This window comes from Triturus cristatus, chromosome 6 (assembly GCF_964204655.1).
Source record: "Triturus cristatus chromosome 6, aTriCri1.1, whole genome shotgun sequence".
Lineage (NCBI taxonomy): Eukaryota > Metazoa > Chordata > Amphibia > Caudata > Salamandridae > Triturus > Triturus cristatus.
Genome location: NC_140589.1, coordinates 1,466,004,950 through 1,466,032,294, shown reverse-complemented (window position 1 = coordinate 1,466,032,294; position 27,345 = coordinate 1,466,004,950). Strand labels below are relative to the sequence as shown.

The 27,345-nt window shown below is 47.5% G+C and overlaps 1 protein-coding gene across 5 annotated transcripts in view; it reads right to left on the bottom strand.

The window, feature by feature from the left end:
* VPS54 (VPS54 subunit of GARP complex) overlaps positions 1 to 27,345 on the bottom strand; it is a 541,872-nt gene that overhangs the window by 37,106 nt on the left and 477,421 nt on the right. For all 5 annotated transcript variants that reach the window (XM_085612543.1, XM_085612546.1, XM_085612547.1 and 2 more), the window contains one exon: positions 22,258 to 22,352. In XM_085612543.1, coding sequence (XP_085468669.1) covers positions 22,258 to 22,352 — 95 coding nt within the window. The remainder of the gene's footprint in view (positions 1 to 22,257; positions 22,353 to 27,345) is intronic.

Here is a 27,345-nt window from a genome sequence, read left to right as displayed (position 1 = left end):
ACTTTTTTAACTCTTCACAGACGAGTTGCCGCTTAATTCTACTGTTACGGCCAGCAACATTCCAAGCAAGACAGTTAATCCAATCCATAAAAATAGTTATTCGATTCCATCTTGTTACTACCCTTACCAATGTTTCTTTATTCTTGTACTTATTCCATATTCATATGCTCTATTTACAAACTTGCTTCTTAATTTCCTATGTGCTCCCTTGTTGATTTTTTCTTGCCCCACCATAATCTACCCCACTCCCCCTTCGCGACCCACCCCCCACCCTGTATCGTAAAGGAGGAATCATCCCCCTTTACCGGCTGCCGCTGATTTGACAGCTTCTTGGAGACAGTGCCCCCACGGTGACCCCCAAGCTGACCCACACCCAGTACAAATTGTCCATTTGCCATTTGAAAGAAGCCACAGAGAGAAAAGAAATGGAAAGGAAAGGAAAGGGAAAAGAGAAACCCCATGGAAAAAAGTGAGGGGGAAGACAACTGCACTCCCCAACATCTTTTTTTAAATTATAATTCGAAAACCGTCTCCCCCTCCCAATTTCTCCCCCACTCCTCTAGCTTTATTCAGCTAAAAGAACAAAGTCAAGGCACTCTTAGATTCTACGTTTTGTCTAACACTCCTGTTTGCCATCTGCCAATAGCACCTTTCACATCCTGCTCAGATAAGAAAAAATACGATTGGCACCCCACAGGACTTTCAAACGTGCTGGCTACTGTAGGAATACTTGTGCCCCAGTAGCTTTTAATGGATCAATCAGTTGGCATAATTTCCAGCGTCTATCCATTGTCACTTTACAAAGATCTGACCGCACGAAGATAGGGAGAGAGTCGACTGTCACAGGGGAGCGTGAACGAGCCTTCAAAGATACTGCTTGTCGAAGTAAAAATTTCCTCAAAAAACACAAAAATGGCCTTGGATAGGGATACCCCTGTTTATATTGTACAAGTGGGAGTCTATGAACCCTTTGCAGCTCACAGTCCCAGTCCCAATCCCCCAAGTCAGAAAAAGTCTTCTGAAAAAGCTGGACAGCGAATGTTCTGGGATCGTTTTCCTCCTGCCCCTCCAGGACTCCGAACAGCCTTAAATTATGTTGCCGCTGGTGATTCTCAAGATCCTCTATCTTTAGTTGCATAGCTGTGATGTGGGGGTCATGCATCTTCAGTGAGCTGGCTGCTTGAATAGTAGTCTCCTCGATATTTGCAACCCTCTGCTGTAGTTTCAAAATATCGTAAGACTCGAGCAGCTATCTTAGAACTAGGACGGCTCCAGTCTATTAGAGATGTATGGAGAAACTTAAATACAACTTTTCTAGGCTACATATACTATTCCGCCCCACAAAGCTCTATTCCAGAACAGAGATGGCATGAGTGTCGGATCAAATAATGTTGTCATAAGACATGAAAGTATGCCCACGAGTTACTTCTGATCACGATCCTATACTATTATCGTTTAGGTCTACAGTTGAATGTAAGATACTTACACCCTTCTCTTTTCCTAGATATCTACTTTCAGATAGTGTGCATTTGGCTAGTATAAGGAAACAGCTCAAACTATTTGTTAAAGAGAATATGGGGTCAGCCTCCCATGGCCTGGGATACTATGAAGGCAGTTATAAGAGGTGCAACCCAACAATATGTATGGCAACAGAATAAAGAACGCAAAGCCGCAAGCAAGAAGGCTATTCAAGCAATACGTAAAGCTGAAGAACAACACGCAGGGGCAGTGTTACGGGGTACTAGCGATCAGGGACAGCTGCTTCTCTCTTTGAAAGATGCTAGACTAGCTATAAAAAAGACATTTAGGGAGAGAATTGCGGTTAGATACAATAAATATCGTTTTACACAATACGAATATGGCGAACAAATAGGAAGGTTCTGGCATATAAGGTTGCAGAGAATAGAGCTAAAACTCAAATAAGAACTATAAAAGGGGCAAATGGTACTTTGCACTCACACCCACAGGAGATTTTAGAACACTTTTCCATTTACTATCAAGAACAAAGGCGGCTGGGGAAGATTCCATACCCATAGAATTTTATAAGCCCTTTAAAGATATCTTGATTCTACCGTTTAGTTTGGTTACACAATGTATAAGCTCAAGTGGAAAGATGCCGGAGTCATGGAGTATGATGCAGATAGTCTTTTTCTTAAAGGACAAACCTCCTGAAGAGCTTGGCTCTCACCAGTCAATCTCGCTTATAAATGCTGACGCCATAATTTTTGCTAAAACCTTAGTGAATCGTCATGCTTCAATCATGCCTGGGTTAGTATCTCCTCATCAACACAGTTTTATTCAAGGAAGGGACACTGCAGCTCATGTTAATATGGCGGCGTGGGCTTTTGATATGACTGGGAAGATGTCAACTCCCCTTGGTATGGTTATTTGGCATGTCAAAAAGGCTTTCGACAGGGTGGGGTGTGATGTTTTGTGGGCTACACTTGCAACATTTCGTGTTAAGGGACAATTTAAGCAATGGATACAAGCATCATACTATAAACCTCAAGCAAAATTATTATATTTGGGTTTACGGTCATTAACATTTCCAATTTTCTGTGGTACTAGGCAGGGCTGCCCCCTTTCACCTCTGCTGTTTGCTCTATATATTGAGCCATATATTTGTGCTTTGCAGTTTAACTCTCAAATCACTCCGATAGTGTCAGGTATGACTCTGCTTAAGATCACCACTTATGCAGATGACATTGCGGTTTTTACAAGCGAACCAGCAAGAGCGATTAATGCCATTGAGGATGAAGCAGCCACATTTGGCTCCAATTCAGGTTATTAATTAAATGTTAAAAAAACTCAAGTACTTCTCAAGTTTAAACCCCAAAATCAATTTCTGGTGCTTGCTCCGTAGCTACTTATCTAGGGGTTTGGGTCTCTGCTCAGATAGATCAGATATTTGCTTTAAATTATGAATCTTTACTGAAAGATACAGTCTTTTTTTTAAGAGACTAGAGGGTGTGTTAGGTAGTTTTATTTGGGGCTACAGAAAAGCTCGACGAGCAATCGATCTGCTTAAGCTTCCATATAATGAGGGAGGACTTGACTTTCCTGACTTCAAAATGTATTTATGGGCAGCTTTTGCTGGGCGTTTCCGCAGCCTTCTAAACCCTGGTCATAAAATCTTTTTTCATCAATTTATATTGGGAGAGGATAGCAGTATGTACTTATACAGAATCAAACTATTTCAAAAGAGTTAAGTTCAAGACTATAAGAGACAGTACATACATATGGCTATATCTACTAGATGTACTATACCATTTTACTATGATAAAGTTCCCCTATGGGGTAATCCGATATTCCCGGAGGTGTTTCAAGATGAGGTCAGTAAAAGCTGGGCTAGTTATGGGATGACATGTCTTGGGCATCTCTATGACTGTAATGACTTTGTTACCTATGAGAATTTGCAGCTTCAGTATAAATTACCAAATCATATGTTTTTCAAATATCTTCAGATTTGGGATCACCTTGTGAGATATCTAGCACTGACAAAAATATCTAGTTCTGAGATCTGGGATTGCTTGCATGGGGAGAACACAAAATCTATGATAAGCCACATGTATAAGTGTTTTAATATCTACAGACAAAATGATTGTTAAAGACTGGCGGAGCGTTGGAGTAAGGTTCTGGGATCGGGATTATGTCAATCACTATCGACCAAGCGCTAAGCCCTATAGATGATTCAGTATACTCTGAGTATGGGGTTACAGCAATTCCGTACTATATGCTTGCTGTATCACACACCAGAAAAAATTGCTAAATGGACTCCGCCTGGGCTAGGTGGTGATCGGACGAAATGTCCCAGATGTGGTCTGTATGCGGCTAGTATAATGCATATGTTTGCAACTTGTCTGGAATTGGAGACATTTTGGCAAATGTTAGGCCAAGTATTCTCTTAGAAACTGCAGATAGACTTACCTATCACGGTAACAGAAATGATGATGGGTTATAAACATACGAACCATAGACTCACGTGGTTATCTACAATATTACTGGTCGCTGCTAGGCTGGTGATTGCCCGGGTATGGATCTCTCCAAAACCTCCTTCTATAAATGATTGGTGGATGCTGGTTCGGGAAACGTATGAAATGGAGAAAGCTTTGGCTAAGGCAAGCGGTTTTCGCTCTCTGATGAAATTAGATGCAATATGGGGGCACTTCATTTCAGAAACAGGATTTTTGAATACTATTATTTGAGACATTGATAATTGTTCTGTTTTGACGATTCCTTCTGCTAAATTATGTACTTTTGTTTGTTTATAGTTTTTGAGTCATGTGCTCTTCACTTTTTGTTTGCTGCCTGATTGATGTAATATTGTGACAAGTTTGTTGCCCTCTTGTTGACAATAAAGAAAAAATGTTAGAGATACATAAATACATGAAATGCAATGGTGGTACATAAGTAGAAAAAGCAAATGTCATGTCATACCGACTAGCAAGTAGCAGGAAGGTTTCTTCAACAGCGTATCTTGCCTTATTTAGAAGATGAAAATGGTCTGTTGTCTTGCATGTCAATATTAGAAATGTCCTCCTTGTAACATGCGTGTGGAATGCTTGAAGAGTGCATTTCACCATCCCAAGTTTGAGGACATTGATGTGCAGCACTTGTTCACAATCAGACCACTAGTCTCTGGTCGAAAGGGGACTGAGATGAGCTACTCTGCCTTCCAGTGAAGCGTCTGTGACCTCTGGAACAGGATGCGGACCTTTCCAGTAGATATCGTATCCTGTGTTCTGCACTTTTGTTATCCCGTATCATGCCCAGGAATACTATGGTTCTGGACAGAGATAGCTGGGGTTAAGCTGACAGACTATGCTAACGCCCAAAACAACTTGGTATACATGTGGATGCTTCTCCTACTGAGTTGTTGACATCTTCATGAGCCAAACATCTAAATAGGAGTATACATGCACCAAGGGCCAGATTTATCATTGTACTGCATTGCCCTTGCCTCACGCATGGTGTTGCAAAGGCACCACAATACTTGAGTCAGATTTTCCAAGCAACACCTTGTGTGGCCCTGCGAAGCTTTAGAAATCTGGACTAACACAAGGCAGCGCAAGTCATTGCTTTGCGTTACTCTGCCCTGGGAAGTCGTTCCATTGGTGAAGCATCCACCCATTGATTTTGGTGCATATAAAGACTGGTAAACCTGGGAATGCATCAAAATGCTACGCATTCCCAGAGGAGGCACAACAAGGAGAAATATCTTTCTTTCTCCTTGTTGCACAAGTTACTACTTGTGTAACGATATATCTGTAAGAGACATTAGTTAGTGATAGATTCCTTACCTTAGAATATCCCAAGGCGTCAGACTGGATACGGAAAGTTTTTGTAGCAGTACCCCTGCGCGTCAGTAGGTGGCGTCCTGCGGCTCCACGTCCGTCGCTGGCGTTGTAAGCGCCGAGATGACATCACGGAGACTACTTAGGCGCCACCCATGCACGCTGACGTCAGTTCTGTACACGACTTTCCGTGCCAGGAACGCAGAGCCATGCAAGAAACTGACTACTGGTGCCATGAAACTAGGGCCCTTAAAAGGGGGATGACCTTACCCTAGAAATCATTTCGCAGAACAGGGAGGATGGGTGGGGCGGTAAAGAATCTATCACTAACTAATGTCTCTTACAGATATATCGTTACACAAGTAGTAACTTGTGCATCTGAAAGAGACACGTTAGTGATAGATTCCTTACCTTAGAATAGATACCCCAGCAATACCAACCCCGGTGGTGGGTCTACGAATAGATTACACCAGAAAGTCCCGGAGAACAGAACGGCCAAAGAAGCCGTGTCTCTGGACCTGACTGTCAAGGCAGTAATGCTTGGTAAACGTGTGCCGCGAGGCCCACGTAGCTGCCTGACAAATGTCCTGCAAGGGGACGCCGCGTCCCAAGGCAGTAGTGGCTGCAGTTGCCCTGGTAGAATGGGCATGCAGCCCCACAGGAGGCTCCTTCTTAGCCAAGGAGTAACATGCTTTGATGCACAGAACGACCCACCGAGAGATGGTCCTTTTGTGCACAGCCCGACCTTTTTTGGCGCCCACGTAGCCAACAAAGAGCTGTTCATCCACCCAGAACTGCTGTGTACTCTTCAGATAGAATGCGAGCGCATGTTTTGGGTTCAGACGGTGGAGCCTCTCTTCCTCCCTCAAAGGATGCAGGGCGGAAAGAAGGTAGGCAAAATGATGGTCTGCCCGATGTGGAAGGGCGTGACCACCTTTGGCAAAAAGGAAGGACACCACCTTGTCCGGATGAACAGAAAGGAAAGGAGGTTTGGAAGAAAGAGCCTGGAGCTCACTCACTCTCCTGGCAGAGGTGATAGCGACCAGGAAAGCCGTCTTAAGAGTAAGAAGATGCAGAGGACAGGTATGAAGGGGCTAGAAAGGAGCGCACATCAGATAGGTCAAAACGAGATTCAAGTCCCATTGAGGCATAATGAACGGCTCGGGAGGAAATGTGTGCGTAATGCCTTTCAGGAAACGGTTAACAACCGGGGACTTAAAGCGAGAAGGCTGACCTGGAAGCCTCAAAAAGGCGGAGATGGCCGAAAGATAACCTTTGATAGTGCCCAGAGCATAGCCCTGCTGGGCCAAAGAAAGAAGGAACAGAAGAACTTCAGAAAGGGGGGCAGAAAGGGGATCCACAGCCTTCGCTGTGCACCATGCCACAAACTTGTTCCACCTGCAGGCATATACCGTTTTAGTGGAGAGACACCTGGCTGCCAGAATGACATCACAAACTTCGGAAGGAAGATCGAAAGCTGTCAACTCAATCTCCACACATGGAGGTGGAGGCTGGACACGTTCGGGCGGAAGACCGTCCCCTGCTGCTGCAACAGAAGATCCTCCCGAAGAGGCAGTCGGATCGGGGGATCGATAGCCATGCTGAGTAGCTCAGGGATACCAGTATCTTCGTGCCCAATCCGGAGCCACAAGAGTGACTTGGGCCCGGTCGTGCCGAATCTTCTTCAGCACTCTGGGCAGAAGTGGTATAGGCGAAAAGGTGTACAATAGACTGCAACTTCAATCGTGACGAAAAGCGTCGCCTAGCGAGTGCCGCCTTGGAAATTCCAACGCGCAGAACTGATGACATTGCGCGTTCTCTTCGGTGGCGAATAGATTTAACCAAGGCTTTCCCCACTGCCAAAAGAGACCTTGCACCACGTCAGAGTTCAGACGTCATTCGTGATCCATCAAGCACCGGCGGCTGAGTTCGTCCGCCCTGGCGTTCAGAGAACCTGCCAGGTGTTGAACCACCAAGGTAATGCCTTGATGTTCCAGCCAGAGGCGCAGAGCCTCCTGACATAGGGTCCAGGACCCCACCCCGCCTTACTTGTTGCAATACCACATGGCGGTGGTGTTGTCCATGAACACCTGCACCACACTTCCCTGGACAGAGGGAAGGAATGCCTTCAGTGCAGGTCGGATCGCCCGCAGCTCTAAAAGTTTGATATGGAGCTGGGACTCCGCCTAGACCAGAGGCCTCTGATCTCCACCTCTCCCAAGTGCCCTCCCCATCCCAGGAGGGACGCATCCGTCACCACTGTGTGCTCCGGTTGGGGAAGGGAGAGGGATCGGTCACTGACCCAATCGCGATTCGTGAGCCACCACTGCAGTGCCCTCCGCGATCTGGACATGATCGGACAGGTTGCCCTGATGTTGCGCCCACTGGAACTTCAGGTCCCACTGCAGAGCCCGCATATGCCATCTGGCATGTGTCACCAGCAGCATGCAGGAGGTCATCAGGCCCAGGAGCCGGAGGGTCATCCTGACGTAAACCCGGGACAGAGGCCGAAAGATCGGAATCATAGCCTGAATATCCCGGACTCGCTGCTCGGAAGGATAAACCCGAAACAGCGTTGAATCCAGAACCGCTCCGATGAAGGGGAGCTTCTGGGAGGGACTCAGGTGCGACTTCGGCACATTGATGGAAAACCCCAGCAAATGCAGGAGGTCGCCCGTAGTCTGAAGGTGGTGGAAGACCGCCTTGGGCGAGCCCGCCTTCAACAACCAGTCGTCGAGGTAAGGGAAGACTGACATCCCTGACGTGCGCAGATGAGCTGCAACCACCGCCATCACTTTCGTGAAAACCCGAGGGGCGCTGGTAAGGCCGGAGGGAAGCACGGCAAACTGAAAATGCTCCTGGCCTACCGTGAACCGCAGGTAACGCCGGTGGGCCGGCAGGACGAGGATATGAAAATATGCGTCCTGCAAGTCCAACGCTACCATCCAGTCTCCTGGGTCGAGGACAGCCAAGACCTGAGCCAAAGTCAGCATTTTGAACTTCTCCTTCCGGAGGAAGCGGTTGACGTTCCGGAGGTCCAAGATGGGACGCAGACCCCCTTTGTTCCTCTTGGGGACCAGAAAGTAGTGGGAATAACAACCACTCCCTACTTCTGGCCCAGGAACGCACTCAATGGCCCCCTTGGCCAAGAGGGCCACAACTTCCTGTTGGAGAAACGCCAAGTGATCCCCCGACATGCGGTGGTACCGAGGTGGCATGGCTGGAGGGGTGGACTGAAAGGGAAGGGAGTAACCCTTGTGGATGATCTGCAACACCCACTTGTCCGAAGTGATAGTGCGCCAGTGGGGGAGGTGATGGCGAATCCTGCCACTCACTGGTGTGGGGTGCTCCACAAAGCTCGGATTAGGAAGGTTTGGCGGTAGAAGCAGCGGGGGCGGAGGTGGACTGCCCCCACGCTGATTCCCAGAGTCGCCCCTGCGGAAGCCACGGCCGCGCTGAGGCTGGTTCTGAACAGGATTGCTGAAGGAACGTGCCTCTGCGCCCCTGTCTTGGCCACGAAAGGAACGAAAACCAGGAGTGGCTGGGCTCTTCATGGAAAGGCCCAGTGCACTGTCGGCCTTATCACCAAACAGGCGAGCTCTGGACGTCGGGTGAGAACCCAGTAGATCGCAACCAGGCGTGGTGACGCAGCGTCACAGTCGTAGAAATCGCCCTGCCCAACGAGTCAGCGGTGTCCAAACAACACCGAATGGTGAACTTAGCCGCATCCTTATCCTCAGCAACCGCCTGGGAAAGCACAGCATGGACCTCCTCAGGACACTGAAGTAACACCCGAGCAACCGTATCCCACACCGCGTGGGAATAGCGGCCCAATAGGCAGGCGGTGTTCACCAACCGCAGCCCCAAGCTGGCCGAAGAGAACAACCTCTTACCGAACTGTTCCAGCTTCTTAGAGTCCTTATCCGGCGGAGCCGTGGGAAATGCACTCTGCGACGTAGAGGCTTGGATGACCAGACTCTCAGGGGTGGGATGAGTGGTCAGAAATGCTGGGCCAACATGCGCCGGGCGGTGACGCCTGGTGACATTCTTATCCACAGGTGCCATTGTGGCCGGCTGCGACCAAATGCCCAACAGGACGTTGGTGAGGGCGTCGTTGAAGGGAAGCAGTGGCTCCGACGAAGTAGACGTCTTCTGGAGCACCTCAGTGAGGAGGTTAGTTTTGAGGGCCACCGTAGGAAGATCGAGGTTGAGGACCTCAGCTGCCCGACGGAGCACCATTGTGTTGGAAGTGCCCTCCTCCATTGTAGGTGGGGGAGAGGCAAACCCCGGGTCAGAAGAGACATCAAGTCGCCGGCGTCCTCCAGATCGTCCACCCAGTCCTGCTCGGAGTCACACTGACGGGCAAGAGGGTCCTCGGACCCCTCCCAGTCATCCTCCATCTCCGTGGCAGGAGGAACCGTCCGCAGTGGTAGAGCCAGAGCAGGGACAAACGGCGTTGGAAACGGCGCCGTGAACGGCGACGGGCGGGGTCTGGCCGGCGCCGTCTCCCAATGCGGATCCCAGGAAGGAACAAAATGGTCCTGGAACCAGAGCAAGAGGTAAACGAACGGCACCCACTGTGGCGCCGGAGGCAGCGCCGGAGCCGGCAGCACTGGACCTCATGGTGCCGGAGCCAACAGCGTAGGATCCTGTGGCGCCGAAGCTTGATCCGCCGGCAGCACCAACGGCCCAACAGGATCTGGACACGGGACCGCAGGGCCCAAAGGCGCACCGGCGGACCCGGGTAAGGCGGGTAGGCCGCGGGACTCCCAGGCTCCAAAGGAGCCGCTGGGGCAGAACCCCTGTCCCCCTCGTCCGCATCCAGGCACCGATGGGGGGGGGGGAACGTCGGAGAGCAAACACGCTTCTTCGACTTCTTTTTATGTCGTTGCCTACTGGAATCCAGAGGAGCGCCGGCTGCGGCCTGGTGAGCGGTCCCGGGAACGGTCCCTGGACCTGGAGTGGCGTTGGGACGAGTGCCGGACCTCCAGCAGTTTCCGGCGCTGCTCCCTCAAGGCCTTCGGGCCATGGCCCGACAGTCCTGGGAGTCGTGGTCGGTCTCCAGGCAGTAGAGGCAAACATTGTGGGGGTCCGCCACCGACATATTGCAATGGCAGGCCCCACAAGACTTAAATCCAGGCATCCCTACGTGCACCAGGAGAAAAACGGGGAGACAAAAGTCTCAAAAGAGTAGTCAAAAAGTGACTAAGGTACGTGCTCTATCTGGATCTGCGCTTGCTGGCGCGGAAAAAGAAAGAACAGACGTCAGCGCGCATGGGTGGCTCCTAAGTAGACTCCGTGATGTCATCTCAACGCTTACGATGCCAGCGACGGACGCGGAGCTGCACAACGCCACCTACTGACACGCAGGGGTACTGTTACAAAAACTTTCCGGATCCAGTGTGACACCTGGGGATATTCTAAGGTAAGGAATCTATCACTAACGAACAAGTTACTTACCTTCGGTAACGCTTTTTCTGGTGGATACAATATCTGCCTGTGGATTCCTCACCTTGTGAATATCCCCTGCGCCAGCAACATTCGGAGACTTTTGTAGCAGTCCACGCCGATGGGGTCGAAGACGACGTCACAGAGACACGGCTCCGCTCGCGACTCCGCTGACGTCACCGGATCCATAAGAAGACCTCGTCGGCGTGATGACGTCAGTTCTGCCCTTTTTTCCGTGCCTTCGAGGCACACAGACGGACTGACAGCAATATATACACAGTATACACAGTACATAATATACAAAGCAACACACACAGTGTGGAGATAACATAGGAAGGCAAAATAAATAACACACTGCCTTTGACAGTAACAAATACAATTTTGAAACATCACCATTAGAATTCTAGGTATACAAGGGTGGACAACGGGGAGGCGGGTGGGTCAGTGAGGAATCCACAGGCAGATACTGTATCCACCAGAAAAAGCATTACCGAAGGTAAGTAACTTATTCTTCTGATGGATACATCTGCCAGTGGATTCCTCACCTTGTGAAAAGATTCCCACAGCAGTCCCACTCCCGGAGGAGGGTGTCCACTCTTCTATACCAAAAAGTCCTGAAGGACGGAACGAGCAAAGTGTCCGTCTCTCCTCACCTCGGAATCCAAGCAGTAATGCTTCGCAAAAGTGTGGAGGGAGGCCCAAGTTGCCACCCTACAAATGTCCTCCACAGGAACACCTCTAGACAAGACAGACGTAGAAGACTTAGCCCTAGTAGAATGAGCCCTTGTACCCTCTGGAGGCTCCTTACCGGCCAAAGAGTAACAAATCTTGATGTCCATCTGGAAAGGGTGCGCTTGTGCACCGCTCTGCCTTTCCTGCAGCCAACAAAGCCCACGAAGAGCTGGTCGTCCACTCGAAAGTCCTTAGTCCTATCAACGTAGAAGCTCACCGCCCTCTTAGGGTCCAAGCGGTGAAGCCGCTCCTCCTCCTTGGAAGGGTGAGGGGGAGGATAGAAGGTAGGAAGGGTAATGGACTGCCCCAGATGGAAAGGAGTTACCACCTTACGCAGAAAAGGAGCCCTGGTCCTAAGTACCATTCTTTCAGCATGAATAGTCAAGAACGGGGGTTTTGAACTCAGAGCTTGAAGCTCACTTACCCTCCTTGCCGAGGTAATAGCAATGAGAAAGACCGTTTTGAAAGACAACAGCCTCAAGGGACACTTGTGCAAGGGCTCGAAGGGAGAACCCATCAAGTAAGTTAAGACAAGATTTAAGTGCCATTGAGGCACAATAAAAGGAGTAGGCGGAAACTTGTTTGTAAGGCCCTTAAGGAATCGTAAAACAATAGGTGATTTAAACAATGACGGCTGATACGGCAAGCAAAGGAAAACCGGCAAAGCCGATAGATATCCCTTCACAGTGGCTACAGCAAAACCTTGCTGAGCAAGAGAAAGAGCAACTGAAGAATGTTAGATAAACGAGCCCTCAAAGGGTCAATAGATTTCTCTCCGCACCAAAGAACAAATTTAGACCACCTATAGGAATAGATAGATTTAGTGGAATGACGTCTGGCAGACAATATTATATCTACCACATCAGACGAAAGAGAAAAAGAATGCAGGTTGCCCCGTACAATCTCCAGGCATAAAGGTGCAAGCTCTGGAGGTGGGGGGTGTAGAACCTGCCCCTCTGACTGCGAGAGGAGGTCTGCCCTGAGAGGGAGACGGAGCGGAGGGCACGAGGAGAGGTGGAGAAGATCTGTATACCACACCCTTCTTGTCCAATCCGGGGAGATCAATATGACTTGGGCCCAGTCTTGGCAAATCTTCCTCAGAACCCGAGGAATCAAGGGTATGGGGGGGAAACGCGTAAAGGAGATGTGAGTCCCATTTCAACTGAAACGCGTCCACCAAATCTCCCTGCATCGGATACTGGAGACTGCAGAATGACGGGCAGTGAGCGTTCTCGTGAGTGGCAAACAGGTCCACCCGAGGAGTTCCCCACGCTCGGAAAACATGACGAAACATCTCCGGATGGAGCCTCCACTCGTGGTCGGCGGAGAACTGCCGACTGAGACTGTCTGCACGCACGTTCAGAACTCCAGCCAGATTTGCCATCAGACAAATCTGAGGATCCTGAGCCAAGGACCAGAGACGCAGAGCCTCTCTGCAGAGACAAAGAGACCCCACTCCTCCTTGCTTGTTGACATACCACATCGAGGTAGTGTTGTCCGTCAGGACTTGAACCGACTGAACGAAGAAGGGAAGGGAGGAAGGCCTTGAGCGCCAAACGTATTGCCCGCAATTCCAGAAGGTTGATGTGAAGCAACCTTTCCTCTGGAGACCAAAGACCCTTGATCTCTATATCCCCCAGATGCGCACGCCGCCCTAAAGTGGATGCATCAGTTATCACTGTGGCCACTGATGGAGGAAGATGGAAGGGCTTTTCTTGATTTAGATTGCCCTCCATGCTCCACCAAGACAGATCCACCGCAGCTTCTCTGGAGATCCTCACAGACTCCCTGAGATCTCCCTTGTGCTGATACCACTGCCTGCGGAGGCACCACTGGAGGGCCCTCATGTGCCAGCATGCATGGTTGACCAACAGAATGCAGGAAGCAAACAGACCGAGCAGACGAAGGACCTTCAGTACTGGAATGACCGCTCCATTGTAAAACAAGGGAATCATTTCCTGTATGTCGAGAATCCTTTGTGGAGGTGGGAATGCTCGACACACAGTAGTGTCCAGTACTGCTCCTATGAACAGGTTGCGCTGAGAGGGCACCAGGTGAGACTTGGGCACGTTTATCGAGAAACCCAATTTGTACAACAGCTGGGTTGTAACTTGCAGATGATGAAGCACCTTCTCTGGCGACTCCGCTTTGATCAGCCAGTCGTCCGGATAGGGGAAAACTGGAATCCCGAACCTTCTGAGATGGGCTGCCACCACTGCCATCACCTTGGTGAAGACTCGAGGTGCAGTAGTAAGATCAAACGGGAGAAGCGCAAACTGATAATGTTGCGACCCTGCCGTAGGATTCTTCCTGTGTGACTTCAGGATGGGGATGTGGAAATACGCATCCTGCAAGTCGATGGACACCATCCAGTCCTCCTGTTGCAGCGCTTGAAGAACCTGCGCAAGGGTGAGCATCTTCAACTTCTCTTGCTTCAGAAAAAGATTAAAGATCCTGAGGTCCAGGATTGGACGCAGCCTGCCATCCTTCTTCGGAATCAGGAAATACCGGGAGTAGCATCCCTGACCTCTTTCCTGCTCTGGAACCACCTCTATCGCACCTTTTTTTAGTAACGTTAGGACCTCCTCCTGCAGGAGAAGAAGATGGTCCTCCGAGCAAGCAACTTGGCAAGGAGGGTAATTCGGAGGAAATTCCCGAAAGGGAAGGGCGTACCCATTTTCTACAAGATCTAGAACCCAAAGGTCTGTAGTAACCGATTCCCAATCTTGTAGAAAATGGGTAAGCCGGCCCCCCACAGGACCAGCATGATCCAGAATGATGGATCTAGGGCTGCTTTGCAGTGGTGGGAGGGACGGAGGAAGAGGAGGAGGAGAGCTGCCGACCTCGAGCACGACTTCTGATTCTGCCCCTGCAGCTCTTATACAGGGTGTTCTGTTGCTGTTGTTGCTGCTGCTGCTGCTGGAGCTGCCTGTAAGTACGAAAGGATGATCTTCCAAAGCCCCTGTACCTCCTGAACGAATCCCTAGGCTGAGTCTGCAGACCCAGAGATTTGGCTGTGGCTTTGCGCTCTTTAAATCTCTCCACTGCAGCATCAACTTTCTTACCAAAAAGCCCAGAGCCGTCAAAAGGCAAGTCCAGAAGCGTTGCCTGCACATCAGGGGAGAACTCAGATGACTTGAGCCACGCACCCCTCCTTGTGGCAACAGAAGAGCCCATAATCCTAGCGACAGTCAGCAGTATCCAGGCCGCTCTGAATTACTTGACGTACAGCCGCCTGAGTGACCAATAGCACCTCATTAAAGTTCTGTCTATCCTCCTCTGACAATTTAAAGGCCAGTTGTTTCGCTGAATCCATTAGAGCATGGATATATCGGCCCAAAAGACAGGTGGCATTTGTCGATTTTAAAGCCACACTGGCAGAAGAGAAGACTTTCTTGGCTGACTGGTCTAATTTCTTTGCATCCCTGTCACTAGGGACTTGGGGAAAGGCACCTGAAGATCTTTTAGAACAGGCAGCCTGAACCACCAGACTCTCCGGAGAAGGATGGGAAGTCAGAAAGTCTGGGTCCCCTGGAGCCGCTCTATATCTTCTTGCAACAACCTTAGAGACCGCAGGAGCAGAGACGGGCTTACGCCATACTTCCATGACCGGCTCAATAAGGGCGTCATTAAATGGAAGCAAGGGCTCCGATACAGAGGAAGGAGAATGTAAAACCTCTGTGAGGATGTTCGGTTTAAACTCAGCAGATGGTGACTGCAGATCCAGAAGCTCAGCCGCTTTTTTAATAACTGAGTGGCAGGGAGCCACATCTTTTGAAGGAGTATCAGCCGGAGGAGTAATCTCCCACTCAGGTGACAAGTCCAGGCCACTAGCCTCTTTCAACTCCTCAAACAGATCATCAGATTCCATGAGCTCACCTTCTTCCACCTCTTCCATCTGGTATCTTTGTTCTTCCAGTACCCTTTGAGCTTCCCTCCTGGATCTGATTCTCACAACAGGAGTCGGCGGCGCCATAACCGAATCCGACGGCACCGGGGCCGGCGTCGAACCTGTATCCAGAGGAGCAGCCGGAGTCGAACGAGGTCGAGCCGGCGCCGGTGAAGATGGAAGCGGCGTCGATGTCCTCGGCGCCGGTAAATGCCAAGACGGCGTCGCCGGGAAAAATGGCATAAAGGGAGCTTGAGGGTAAGCTTGAGGAACTCCCAAGTTGAAAGCCATTGGACCCATGGGACCCAAAGGCGCTCCAGAGGAGTACAAAGCTCTGGTAAAAACCCCATACATAGCATTTAAATAATGCGTCGGATCTTGACCTGGGCCTGGAAATGAAGGATATGGCTCAGGCGGAGGCATCACCGGCCGATCGGCGCCGACGGTGGAACCAGCGGAGTCGAAGACTCGTCTGGAGCCGGAACTTCCTCAACTGGAACCGGTGATGGAGCCGGCGTCGGAGATGGAGCCGGGTCCGGAGCTGGAGAATACTCCGGTGACGCCACAGGCGATGTCAGGCCAACAGGAGAATCAGGAACAGAGACAGGAGAAGGAGACACAAAGTCCTTACGACGCCGAGAAGGTGAGGTCGATCTCGGAGCCGCATCCCTGTCCGAACGATGTCGAGAACCATGCCTCTTCTTTTTCTTGTGTTTCTTGGATTTGGAAGCATGCCCCGACGTCGACTTCGACGCCGACCTCGACCCCGATCTTCTTCGAGCTCTTTTCTCCTTTTTCATCCTGGCAATGAATAACTTGGCCTCTCTTTCCTTCAGAGAATTTGTGCTCATTTTGCGGCAGCAGGAACATCCTTCGACCTCATGTTCCGATGACAGGCAACAGACACAGTCCTCATGCGGATCCGTAATAGACATGTGCTTACCGCACTCCCTGCAAGGCTTAAATCCGGACTTATTAGTCGACATTTTTCAACTGCAACAAGAAGAAAGAGAGATACCAGCAGGAAAACAAAGTATTAGCTAAAGCTACAGAGAGAGTCCCCGAAAACTGTTAGCGTAGACGGTGCGGAAAAAAAGGGAACTGACGTCATCACCCCGACGAGGTCTTCGTATGGATCCGGTGACATCAGCAGAGTCGCGAGCGGAGCCGTGCCTCTGTGACGTCGTCTTCGACCTCATCGGCGTGGAGTGCTACAAAAGTTTCCGAATGTAGCTGGCGCAGGGGATATTCACAAGGTGAGGAATCCACTGGCAGATGTATCCATCAGAAGTGTCTCTTTCAGATTTCCCATTTAAAGTGTGCTGCATTCTGCAGCACACTTAGAAGAAGAAAAGCCTCCAGGGATTACTTTTGTGCAGGAAGGTGTTCTTTGCAATACAAAAAAATCAACAATCCTGCCTGCAACACAGACACCCTTGTACCATGGTGCAAGGGTGCCTGCATTGGTGCTAGGCAGCAGATTGTGCGCCAGCAAAGGCAGAGAGCAGGATTGCACCATATATTGGTAAATATGGCGCATTCCTGCCCTCACTTTTTCACGCAGCAAGTTATCGTGCATGAAATATTGATAAATCTACCCCACAATGTTTTAATAGAAGGGCTGCAAATAGAAAGATATTTAGTGGAGACTGACAGCTGAACGCAGACCAAAGGTTAGTACATTTTATTTGCCATTTTCCTTGGCTGAAACGTCCAGTGTTTCTATAAATAGAAAACACAAGAAAGCATTTTAAAGGACTAGTAATGGCATCCACTCCTTTAGGAGGTAAGTGCCGCTCTTGAGCAGTTCACCAGCTTGAATTACTACTTTCAAATGAACTTGTTGACGAAACACAGGTACATCATTGGGCATAGGAAATACCTAGAGTGGTTCCACTTATACACAGGAACTTCCTCAATCAGGCCATTCCAAAGAAGGGTCTTCATTTCTACCTCCAATTGCCGGAAGTTGGGTCCTTTGACTCTTCTCAGTCTGAAACGGACTGGAGTAGTGGTTTTGCCAAGAACTAAACATGTGCCCTTACACCAAGTTTATCTGCAGCCCACTTGTCCAATGTGATTCTGTCCTAGTTTTTTTTCACGTTTTTTTAAATGTCCCCAAATTCATGTCAGTAGGGCAGGATCCATGCTGGACCAATCATGTTTGCTTATGTTTTTTGAACCTGCAGTTCTGCAGGACTCCTCTTTTGGGCCACTGGAGCGATCTGTATTTGCGGTGTCAAGAAAAAGGGGATTGCTTTTGGTTCCCTTGAAGAGGGGCTTGGAACGGCCATTACTAAAATGGTGGGCGGCAATCCATTGAGAATAACTGCCCCTGGGTCCAAGAAAGGTGGACGAACTCATAGACAACATGTCTTCCATGGTTTTAGCTATGTTGGTGCCTGCTTTGAATGAATGCGGTGCTTCATTCACATCTTTCCCAAATACTTCATCTAAGCTGAAGGGCATAACAAAGACTCCTACCTGTATTTCGGGGTGACAGCCTGTACATTGTAATTGTAACCTTAGTAAGGGGATTTGAGTCAAAGAACAGATCACAAAATCTGTAGTCCTCCAAGTCCAGAGACCTTGCCATGTTGCAGGTTGTTCTTCCCTCTTCCTGTACATTCCACTCTTCTTTCTAGACTGGAAGGAAAGGGATGAGTTTTGCCATGTCGTCCCATTGCCTCCTATCACATCTAAAGAGGAGCACTTCTGCATTGTCTGTGCAGGATGTCAGGGCCCATCCCATGCTTTCCAGTCTACCCCTCTCTTCCTCTGGAGGCACAGACAGGGCTAAGACTGGATTTAGCAAATGGGCGGCTAGTTTTTTGTTGCAATTTCTTATGGGAATTGGGCATGTTTTTCCCTGATACAAGTACAGCCACCCACACTTTCAATTAGTCAGGCACATTAGCAGAGTCCCTGGCTATAAGTCAGCAGTATCCATGGCGTGATAGCAATATCTGGGTCTTCAGCCATACACATCCTAGTGGTCTATGACCGGTCATTGCATTGCAGTTATCTCACTCCCTAGAAGCACCCGCTCACCTCCCGTATTTCCAACACACTTGCTTTGCTTATCTACGGACTTGTGCTCCAAACATCTAATTCATACACCACAACAACCATAAGGGGTATCACTTTAAAAGAAGGCTCACACGGTGCAAGAGAAAAAAATACACATAGCCCCATTCATGATCAGAAAAGAGAAAAGGGTATTGGCATATGCAAACAAAAATTGCAGTGTTCAGTAGCTGGTGGCTGAGTGGACTAATACGTCCACTGTAGGGGCGTGTGTTTGATCTCATGGTCACAGGTTCAAATCCCAGCCGGTCCACTCAAACTTTCATACTTCTAAGGGCGATAAATGAGTACTACTGAGTTAGAAAACAATAAACATCTGTTATTCAGATACCCTTCTGGTGAATGTGCGCTTTAAAAATACACGTTAGGTTATGTTAGTTGGAATGTCCGTATGGTTATGCTCTATTCTACATTCCATTTGTCTTTGTTCGTTCATGTGTCAATGGCCTTTCAAACCCAAACAAAACTCAAAGGGTCATCATGTGGGGAAAGTTTACTAAGCACTAAATGTGTATATAAGAGTGAAAATGTTTAGAAAAATATATGTTAGATCGCTATAGAACAAGTTAGCAATGTGAAATAATTAGGAGAGATGCCTTACACTTCAATACAGGGCAATCAATGACCTGAAAAAATGATGAATAGGGCAAAGAGTTAAAATGGAGAAAAAGAATAAACCAAATTAAGAGAGGGCTGCACCAACCCATGATGAGTTGGAGCACACATGATGGGATAGAACCCTTGTGAGATATCACGTATAAACACAGACTATGGAATGGACAGACAAATTGCCAACCGACAAACTGTCCCCACATGCAGGGTATATGGTGCTGCTCAAAGAAGAAAATCATTCAATGGCCTCTGTAGAAAAAAGGAGCTTTGGGTGAGAACAACACTAATTCTAGTAGGAAACGAGCATTGGCAAAAACAGTGGGTCTTGCATTTGCCGCCAACCTTCAGATTATTCTTGTTTTGTCATGGTTTTTGCAAAACTTTATTGCTTGAAATATGCTGGGCCCTCGTCAATCAAAAAAACAGAATAACATTTGCTACAGGCAAAAAGGTTTTCTTTTTATGTTCTCAAAAAAAACACACACATTTCCATAGTACTTCCTGACAGTGAAGTGAACTACTTGGTGTGTGGATGTGTTCCTTAAAAAAGGACGGAATGCAGTAACTTGTAGTGAAGTCAGCCGATGGCTGGAGTGGACAGATGCGTTGCCCTTTACTGCATGCTGGAGTGGGTGGAAGATGCATTTTAATGACATCAACTTGTAGTGAAGTCAGCCGATGGTTGGAGTGGGCAGATGCACTGCCCCTTATAGCATGCTGGAGTGGGTGAAGGATACATTTTAATGACATCAACTTGTAGTGAAGTCAGCCGATGGCTGGAGTGGGCAGATGCACTGCCACTTAAAGCATGCTGGAGTGGGTGAAGGATACATTTTAATGACATCAACTTGTAGTGAAGTCAGCCGATGGCTGGAGTGGGCAGATGCACTGCCCCTTATTGCATGCTGGAGTGGGTGGAGGATACATTTTAATGACATCAACTTGTAGTGAAGCCAGCCAATGGTTGGAGTGGGCAGATGCATTGCACTTTACTGCATGCTGGAGTGGGTGGAAGATACATTTGAATGACATCAACCACAGACTAATGGATGAAGTGTGGCTTAAACTCCTATAAGGGACCATGTTATGCACATAATGTGAGAAAAATTAAGGTCTTATCTAAGAGACCTAAAAAAGTCAATTAGTCTGGCGCTGGATGCAAGCCTCTTGCCTTTGATTAAGAGAGAGAGACAGAGAGAGAAACAAACAAGGCAAAAAAAGAAGGAAAGAAAGAAGCCTAGAGAAAGAAAGAAGCCTCGAAAGAGAAATAAAGACAAAGAGAAAAAAGGTGAGAAAGAGAGGGAGAGAGAGAGAGAGAGAGAAAGAAAAAGAGAAAGAAAGAAGGCAGGAAGACAACAATGAATGGAAAGAAGGCAAGAAAGAATGGAAAGAAGGAACAAAAACAAAAAAAGAGTAAAGAGAGGATCACTTGATACAGAACAGTTTCAAATGGACTCTTCTGGTATATTGTAAATAGCAGCAGTCAGAGAAGCAAAACACTCCAGAAAAAACTTACAACAGCATTGGCAATAAATGGGATCTGATTAAGATGTAATGTCAATCAGAAGCGTCCTACTATCACATCAGGCTCTAAAAACCCACTGCCACATGCTATATGCTGTAGTGGGCGGAAACAAATGTGAGCGACACAAGAACGGATCAATGGATGAAGAGAGGTGGCTGAAAGAGCCCTTTATTTTAGTGAAATCAAAAGGTCTTGGCTAACGCCAGACCTAAAGGGAGATTATGGCATCAAACATTACTTACAATTGACAAGTGAATAGGTTAGCAGCCCATGGGCATAAAGAGTCAACCAACCATGGTCACCAATTCGGTCAAGGAACAAAGCCAAATGGGAAAAAATCGTATAGGCAGAAACCCAGAGCAAATCAGTGAGTAACACTTTAATGAGTGTACAATCTGGTCGCAAAGATCCAACAAAAACAAAGAAGGCTGAGGGAGACTTAATCAGCTGAGGTGCTCGTTGGTAGCGAGCTCAGCAAGATTCAGAAACAATTTGGGGTGGATATGAAAGGACGTCCTAGACCTGTGTGTGACAACGCGAAATCCCATACCCACTAAACGATTGTCAGGAATTTCAGGAAATGGTGGGCCCCGGGGATCATGTACATTAAAATGTCATCACACAGCATGTAGGAATATGGTCCCATATCGATAAAATGACTTAGATCAGAAGTGACTTCAGGGATCTGCAGTACAGCTGTTCCGGGACGAGCATGGCAGGGAACAGGATTCGAGAAAGGGTGGGTGGTGGGCGGAGGAGTGAGAGAGAAGCTGGCTTGCTGTACTTCCATTTCTTCAAATTCCTGCCAATCAGCATTTTTGGGGATATGACATATGTGCCTTGTTTTCTGGATCTATGGTCAATGGTGAATTGGGAGTTTCCTGCAATTCTCTGTTGATCCGACTGTGTTTTTCGTAGATCCTCACACCTGTTGGCAATCTTAGACAACCTATGCTAGCAGAGAGTGCTTGTCTGTGTAGACATTTTGCGATCAAAAGTGTAAAATGGAAACTAAACATGATATTTTATTGACACGAAGACATCCGAGGCAACATTTTCTCACAGTTAACAGTAATTCTGCTAAAATGTGTTCATTAAGACAATAAATCCAATATTGTGCATTTGTTATGCCTTTAAAATTTTCTTTTAGAAATTGCTTAATGCCAGAGTGTTTATTTTAGGTTGGCGCATGTAGCCTTAATCTAGTTTCCACAACTGAACACAACTTAAGTACACAAATTTAAGAATACTATTAAGTAGACAATAGCTGTGTAAACGCATCTTCCCCCCGTCTGTGCTTGTACTTCAGAGTGATGTTTTATAAGTCAAATACGTTGACTTGTCATACTAATCCATCATAATCAGTTGTTTTGAGTGGAAAACTATTGCTTTCAATTATCTCTTACTCAGATTTGAGAAAAGCACAGCATTTCTTAAGAATAGAATAGGAAGTTTGGGGTAAACACGACATAGATTTGGTCACACTGATGCACTGTGGTACAGGCCCCTCCATTAAGTTGTTTGTACAAATGTATGGTTCTCCCAACAAGAGCTAAACACACAATAACATTTTCTTTTGGTACGCTAACATGAGTTTGACGGATCATTCCTAAGCACGTTCAGGTAGATATTTCTTTCCCCATCAGAAGACAAAAGAAGAAATTACGCACCCATGCTGTGGTCCTCCATCGTTGACTACATTTAGGTGGGCCAGCTGCCTCTTAAAATGAAGCTTGTAACTTGCATTAATTCTTAAAAACAGCATCTAGTGAGCAATACAAAATATGTTTAAGATGATAACGTGCTGCATAATTTGGCTTTGGACGTTAACCAATTTCAATTTTCATATGATTTTCACAGTAATTCATATTTACCAAACGATTAACGGTCTTAAAAAAAAGTAAAACGGTATACATATTAAGGTATTATGGCCTTTTGTGGTTGTGAGTCGAATAGAAATCTTTTCCTGTAGCCACTTCTCTACCCTGTACCTAGTGACTCACTAAAAATGCAGTACATAGATCATAAATAAACAATCAGTAACATTACTGTTAGTTAAATTTCTGAAAGACACACCTGTTTGTTTATAATGATGCTCAAGGCCATCAGGTACCACTTTGTAACTGGGAGACATGTTTGGTGTTGAACTTGTGCCCCGTGCACCCTGTTGCACATGACAAAATGCCACCCCGAAATGTCAGGACACAACAGTGTGGGGTGAAGAACGAGCTCAGCGTTGAGGACAAACAAGATTTCTGACTCTGACAGGCTGGGGCACTCACGGGTAGAGTCACACAGGACGAAACGGAGCAAATGTTTCTGGGTTACTATAAATAGAGGCATGATCAATATTCCTCACCTCCCAACGCCCATATGCTGTTGGGCTGATACGGGATGCAGTTTGCTCCCCTGAACTTTTTTGGTTTTGAATTAGATTAGGCCCCCCTCGCGTAAAGAATTAAGGGCCCGATCTGTTTGTTTGCTGTTCGGATATTCTGCCTTACATAATTACTCTTACATATATCTCCTGGCCACTCTCGAACTTACTTGCCTCATATTTAACCCCCAGACATAGTTCTCTTCTCTCACCCTCGACAAATAATACAGGTTTGAAACAACTCTTAAACACCGACTGAAATGAAGTTCAAGCTCCTGACCCGCCATCCCCCTCCGAATATTCAGACAAGGTACACAACAAGCCGACTCAACATGCTCCATATATAATTGACCCTGCTCTACCTCACCTCAACTGATTGAACTCATCAACACAGTCCTCAATACCATTAGGCCACTCTATCTACCACATCAATAGCCTGGCTCCAAGTCATCACAGTGCTCATCACTGACTAGCTACTTTATCAACGATCCCTGATTGACACCGAGCAAGAAGATTCCCACTCTAGGTTAGGCCATATCTCAGTACCAAAGCTGCATATTCAACCCTCGCGAGCTTCTTTTACTCTATCTCTTAAGTTCACTTGGTAGAACCCATTGCCATATATAGGTTATACCATTTTATGTTCACATCATTCAATGTAATATCTTAGGCCACTGCTACCATTATGTTATCTTCTGTTTCTCTACTTTTGTCCTTAGGGGTTGGGTTTACTCTATGTTTGTACCTTTATTATTCATGAAAAATTAAAAACTCTTTTGGAATAGAAGATTCTCGTATTTCAGTTTCTTCAGCCCCAGGGCACCTGAAAACTCCTAGGTACCTGAGTAAGATTCTGGATCACAACTGCAGATATTTGTATTTTTCATTTCCCCTCTTTTCCCAAGGTGAGGTATAGCACACTGTTTTGTTAAGTTTCCATTTGATCGAGCCTGATGATAATGATTGGGGGTTTTCAGCGGTACCTCTTCCAGCCCACATTCGAGCTGACCTGACACTTTAATCAAGGAGAGCAAGAGACTTAATAAAGTTTTGGGTCAATGGGGGATGTGGGGGGAGGGAATGCTACAGACCTTAACCCCAAGGGCCTATTCAGTCAGGCTTCCCTGATGTGCGTCTGGGCTGCCATCTGCATGAGAGTGCCAGATCAGCATCGCTGCACAGGTGGGGGAATAGCGGGAGTGGTCAGCGGCCACAATCAGCGTCGGATTGGTAATGGGGGCACTCGTGCAATGCCCGAGAGGCCGGTGTCCAGTTCCAGCTGTGGGTTGCTTTTTTTTAGCAGTCTGGGGGGCGATTTGGCGGTTTCTGCGTTCTTCAGGTGCCACCAGCGGCCCAGTGGGTGCCCGAGTGGCCTTTCTGGAGGCTGATGGGCCTCCATTACCTCCCTTTTATCAAAGGGCAGAGGTGTCACTCCCTTTCTCTCGTTGGGACCGGCTCATTAACATATGCATATTGAGCAGGGGGCAGGGGGCTGGAGCAAAAGTGGCCTCACTTGTATTCAGGTGTGTTTCACCAGTGTAAGCTAATCCGTGCATTTTTTTACAACCCCCCCTTTTTTTTTTTTTAAATAAAACTTCGCCAAAGCAGTATTTTGCAAAGGCAATATGCAAATGTGGGCTACTTTTTTTTAGCGTCCACGGGCCGTTTTTGAATCCCAATCTAACCCTGGCCACAATCTGCTGTCCTCAGGGCCCCATGCTTCCACAGGGAGCCCGTCGGCAAAGAGACGATTCTCCAGGGTCAGCTACTGTCATCCGCTGCGGTAGGAGCTCACGGCGTCTCTGTAGGCGGGCCGCTCCTTCACTCCACTTGGTTCATGATAGTCCAGGGCAGAACGGGGGTGGGGGGGTGGCAGAGCAGGCCTCTTATCAGAGATGATTTAAGCAATGGGCAAAGTGAGCTCTGGCCCAGGGCCTCAGCCTTTAAGAGAGGCACCCTGATAGAGCCAGGTCTGTTCTGCGAGTCTTGCCCCGATGCCCTTAATTAATTCTTAAATAGATTGTTTTAAATATTGTTTTGAATACTTTTAAAACAGGCATTTTGCAGAGAAATCTTGTTTTTATGTCAAGTAATATTCATTAAAAAGTGTCTTTTAGACCAAAACAGGACCTTACATATGAGAAAAGAGAGGTTATCACAGAGATAATGCAGTAGTATTAGTGTGCTCCTGCTGTGTTACAATACTTAAAACACACATCACTATCCCTGAATATTTAGATGTAAACACATTTAGAATTTGGACGAGTGTGTCTGTGCACTGCCAGTGACTTGCCAAAGAGGGCATGCAAAAGCTGAAATTGGATCATAAATTCAAAGCTGTTCCGAATCAGGGCCCCCATAATACATTTGGTCCAGGGCCCCCACAATCCTTAAGATGTCCCTGCTTCTTATACGTCGTGACAACTCCAGACTCTCACTGGGGCCATGCAAATGTGTCCATGGGAGGGGAAAAGTCACCTAGACCGTGCCGCCATTTGGCCGGTCTCCATGTGGTGCACATAGGCCGTGTTCCCTTGTCGGCTCCTGCTGCAAAGTACTCAGTCACAGCCCACCCTCGCCCCATTCCCCGGGGGCACCCCAAGAGTTTCCCCTCATACGGGCATTAGCACAACTCCTTGTATGGCCCGAATGAGGTCGGATCGTGCGTCGTTTTCGAGCACCAGGTGGGAGCCCTAGAGAAGTGCGTCCGCCATCTTTGGCGGTTAGCTGCGCCACCCTCCCTAGAAAGCTGCATATTGGGATTTTATAAGCACCACAAGTCTATTAAAGTTTGCAAACAAATTTCTTCACCTAACCTTCCTGCTAGCTAGGCGCACCATTACCATGAAATGAAAGCCTTGTCGCTACCAGCAGTGCCCCAATGGCATGCTTCTGTTTTACATCAGGCTGAAGCGGAATATACTTTTATGAGGTGAGAAGATGATAGAGGCTTACAGAAAAACCCTATTGACGGTTTATGGGCTGGTTTACTCTACCCCTTTAAAGAAAGTCTTAAAGACAATATCACACCCCCATGAATACACGCATTCTCTCACTTCAAGCACCTAAGGTACTGATAACTATTGCAACGAACTCGCATCACACATACCCTGGTGCACTTTATCTAGCTGCTGTTGCTCCCCCATTGCGCTGCACATCTGTTATTTCCCTCTTGCAAGTGCATATATTCATTTTTATAACACCAGCAGGCCTATCTTCACTGTTACTTTGTTTTATTTCATTGATTTAGGATCAGCATTTTTCATTATGATTAAGTTCCATACTGTATATTCTACTCCTGATCAGACAGATGTAATGATTGGACTGTGAAACTTCATGCATGCTGATTAGGGGTCGATATTGTTCTTTCAAAATGCGATCTTTATTGTGCACTCTCAAACATGGCAAACGCGTGTTTCATAGAATGAGAATTGAGTAGTGTGTGTTGCCACAGAGAAGAGGAGAAGCAAAATATGCCATTGGATATGCATGACAAGTTTTGAGAAATACTGAAAAAGACTTTTATGTCATTGAAAATTATCTTCTGGCATGCTTGTGGGCCTCACAGAAGTTTTACTCCTATGTTTAGTGTAGAATATTTTTGGTACAGACACATCACGGGTGGATGGTTTCTATTCTCAGAGTGAAAGGAGTGAAGAATAACACACCTATGATCATGAGGTTTCCCACTAGGCTGCTGCAGTACAGTTTTGGCACAGCTCATCTCTACAGTAGTAAAGACAAGGGCAGATTACCCACCTCGGTTTGCGATAGTAATAGAGTGTCCAGTGCTTGAGAGGAACAATGACATTGAGAGTGGATGATACAGCTTTAAATGCTATCGCCCAGCCAGTTACCGCGGACATGGGGTATAACTGCTTTACTCTAAGCTCACAATGGCACCTGAGAATTCACCATGTCAGAGTCCTGCAGCAAAACTGCCCACATCCATGGCGCATCACACTTCTACTGAGATGAGCAACTGTGATATACCCATTCTTTCTGTCTGACAGAACACAGAGCGCACTAGGCATCTGTCATATTGAGTAGCGCCAGCGTGTGAGTGGAGGTGGTCAGTGTAGCCGCTGATGCAGCTTGACTCCACCAGGCTTCTACAGGCACCCCTCCCACGGCACCTCACCATATCTGTCCATGCCTACTCACACCAGCTGCTAGTGTGCCACCTGTGACTCCTTGTAGCTCGGGAATGAAGAGTTTCTGCCACTCACCTCCTGCTTTGCACTCCCACATTTAAGGGAACTAAAGAGCAGAATGGCTGCTTTTTGACCTTCAATTCCTACTCAAAAAAAAAATATATGGAGCTTCAGGGGAAAGTACGAGCTCTTGGATAAAAAAGGGCTTGATATCGTCCTAAGCTGGT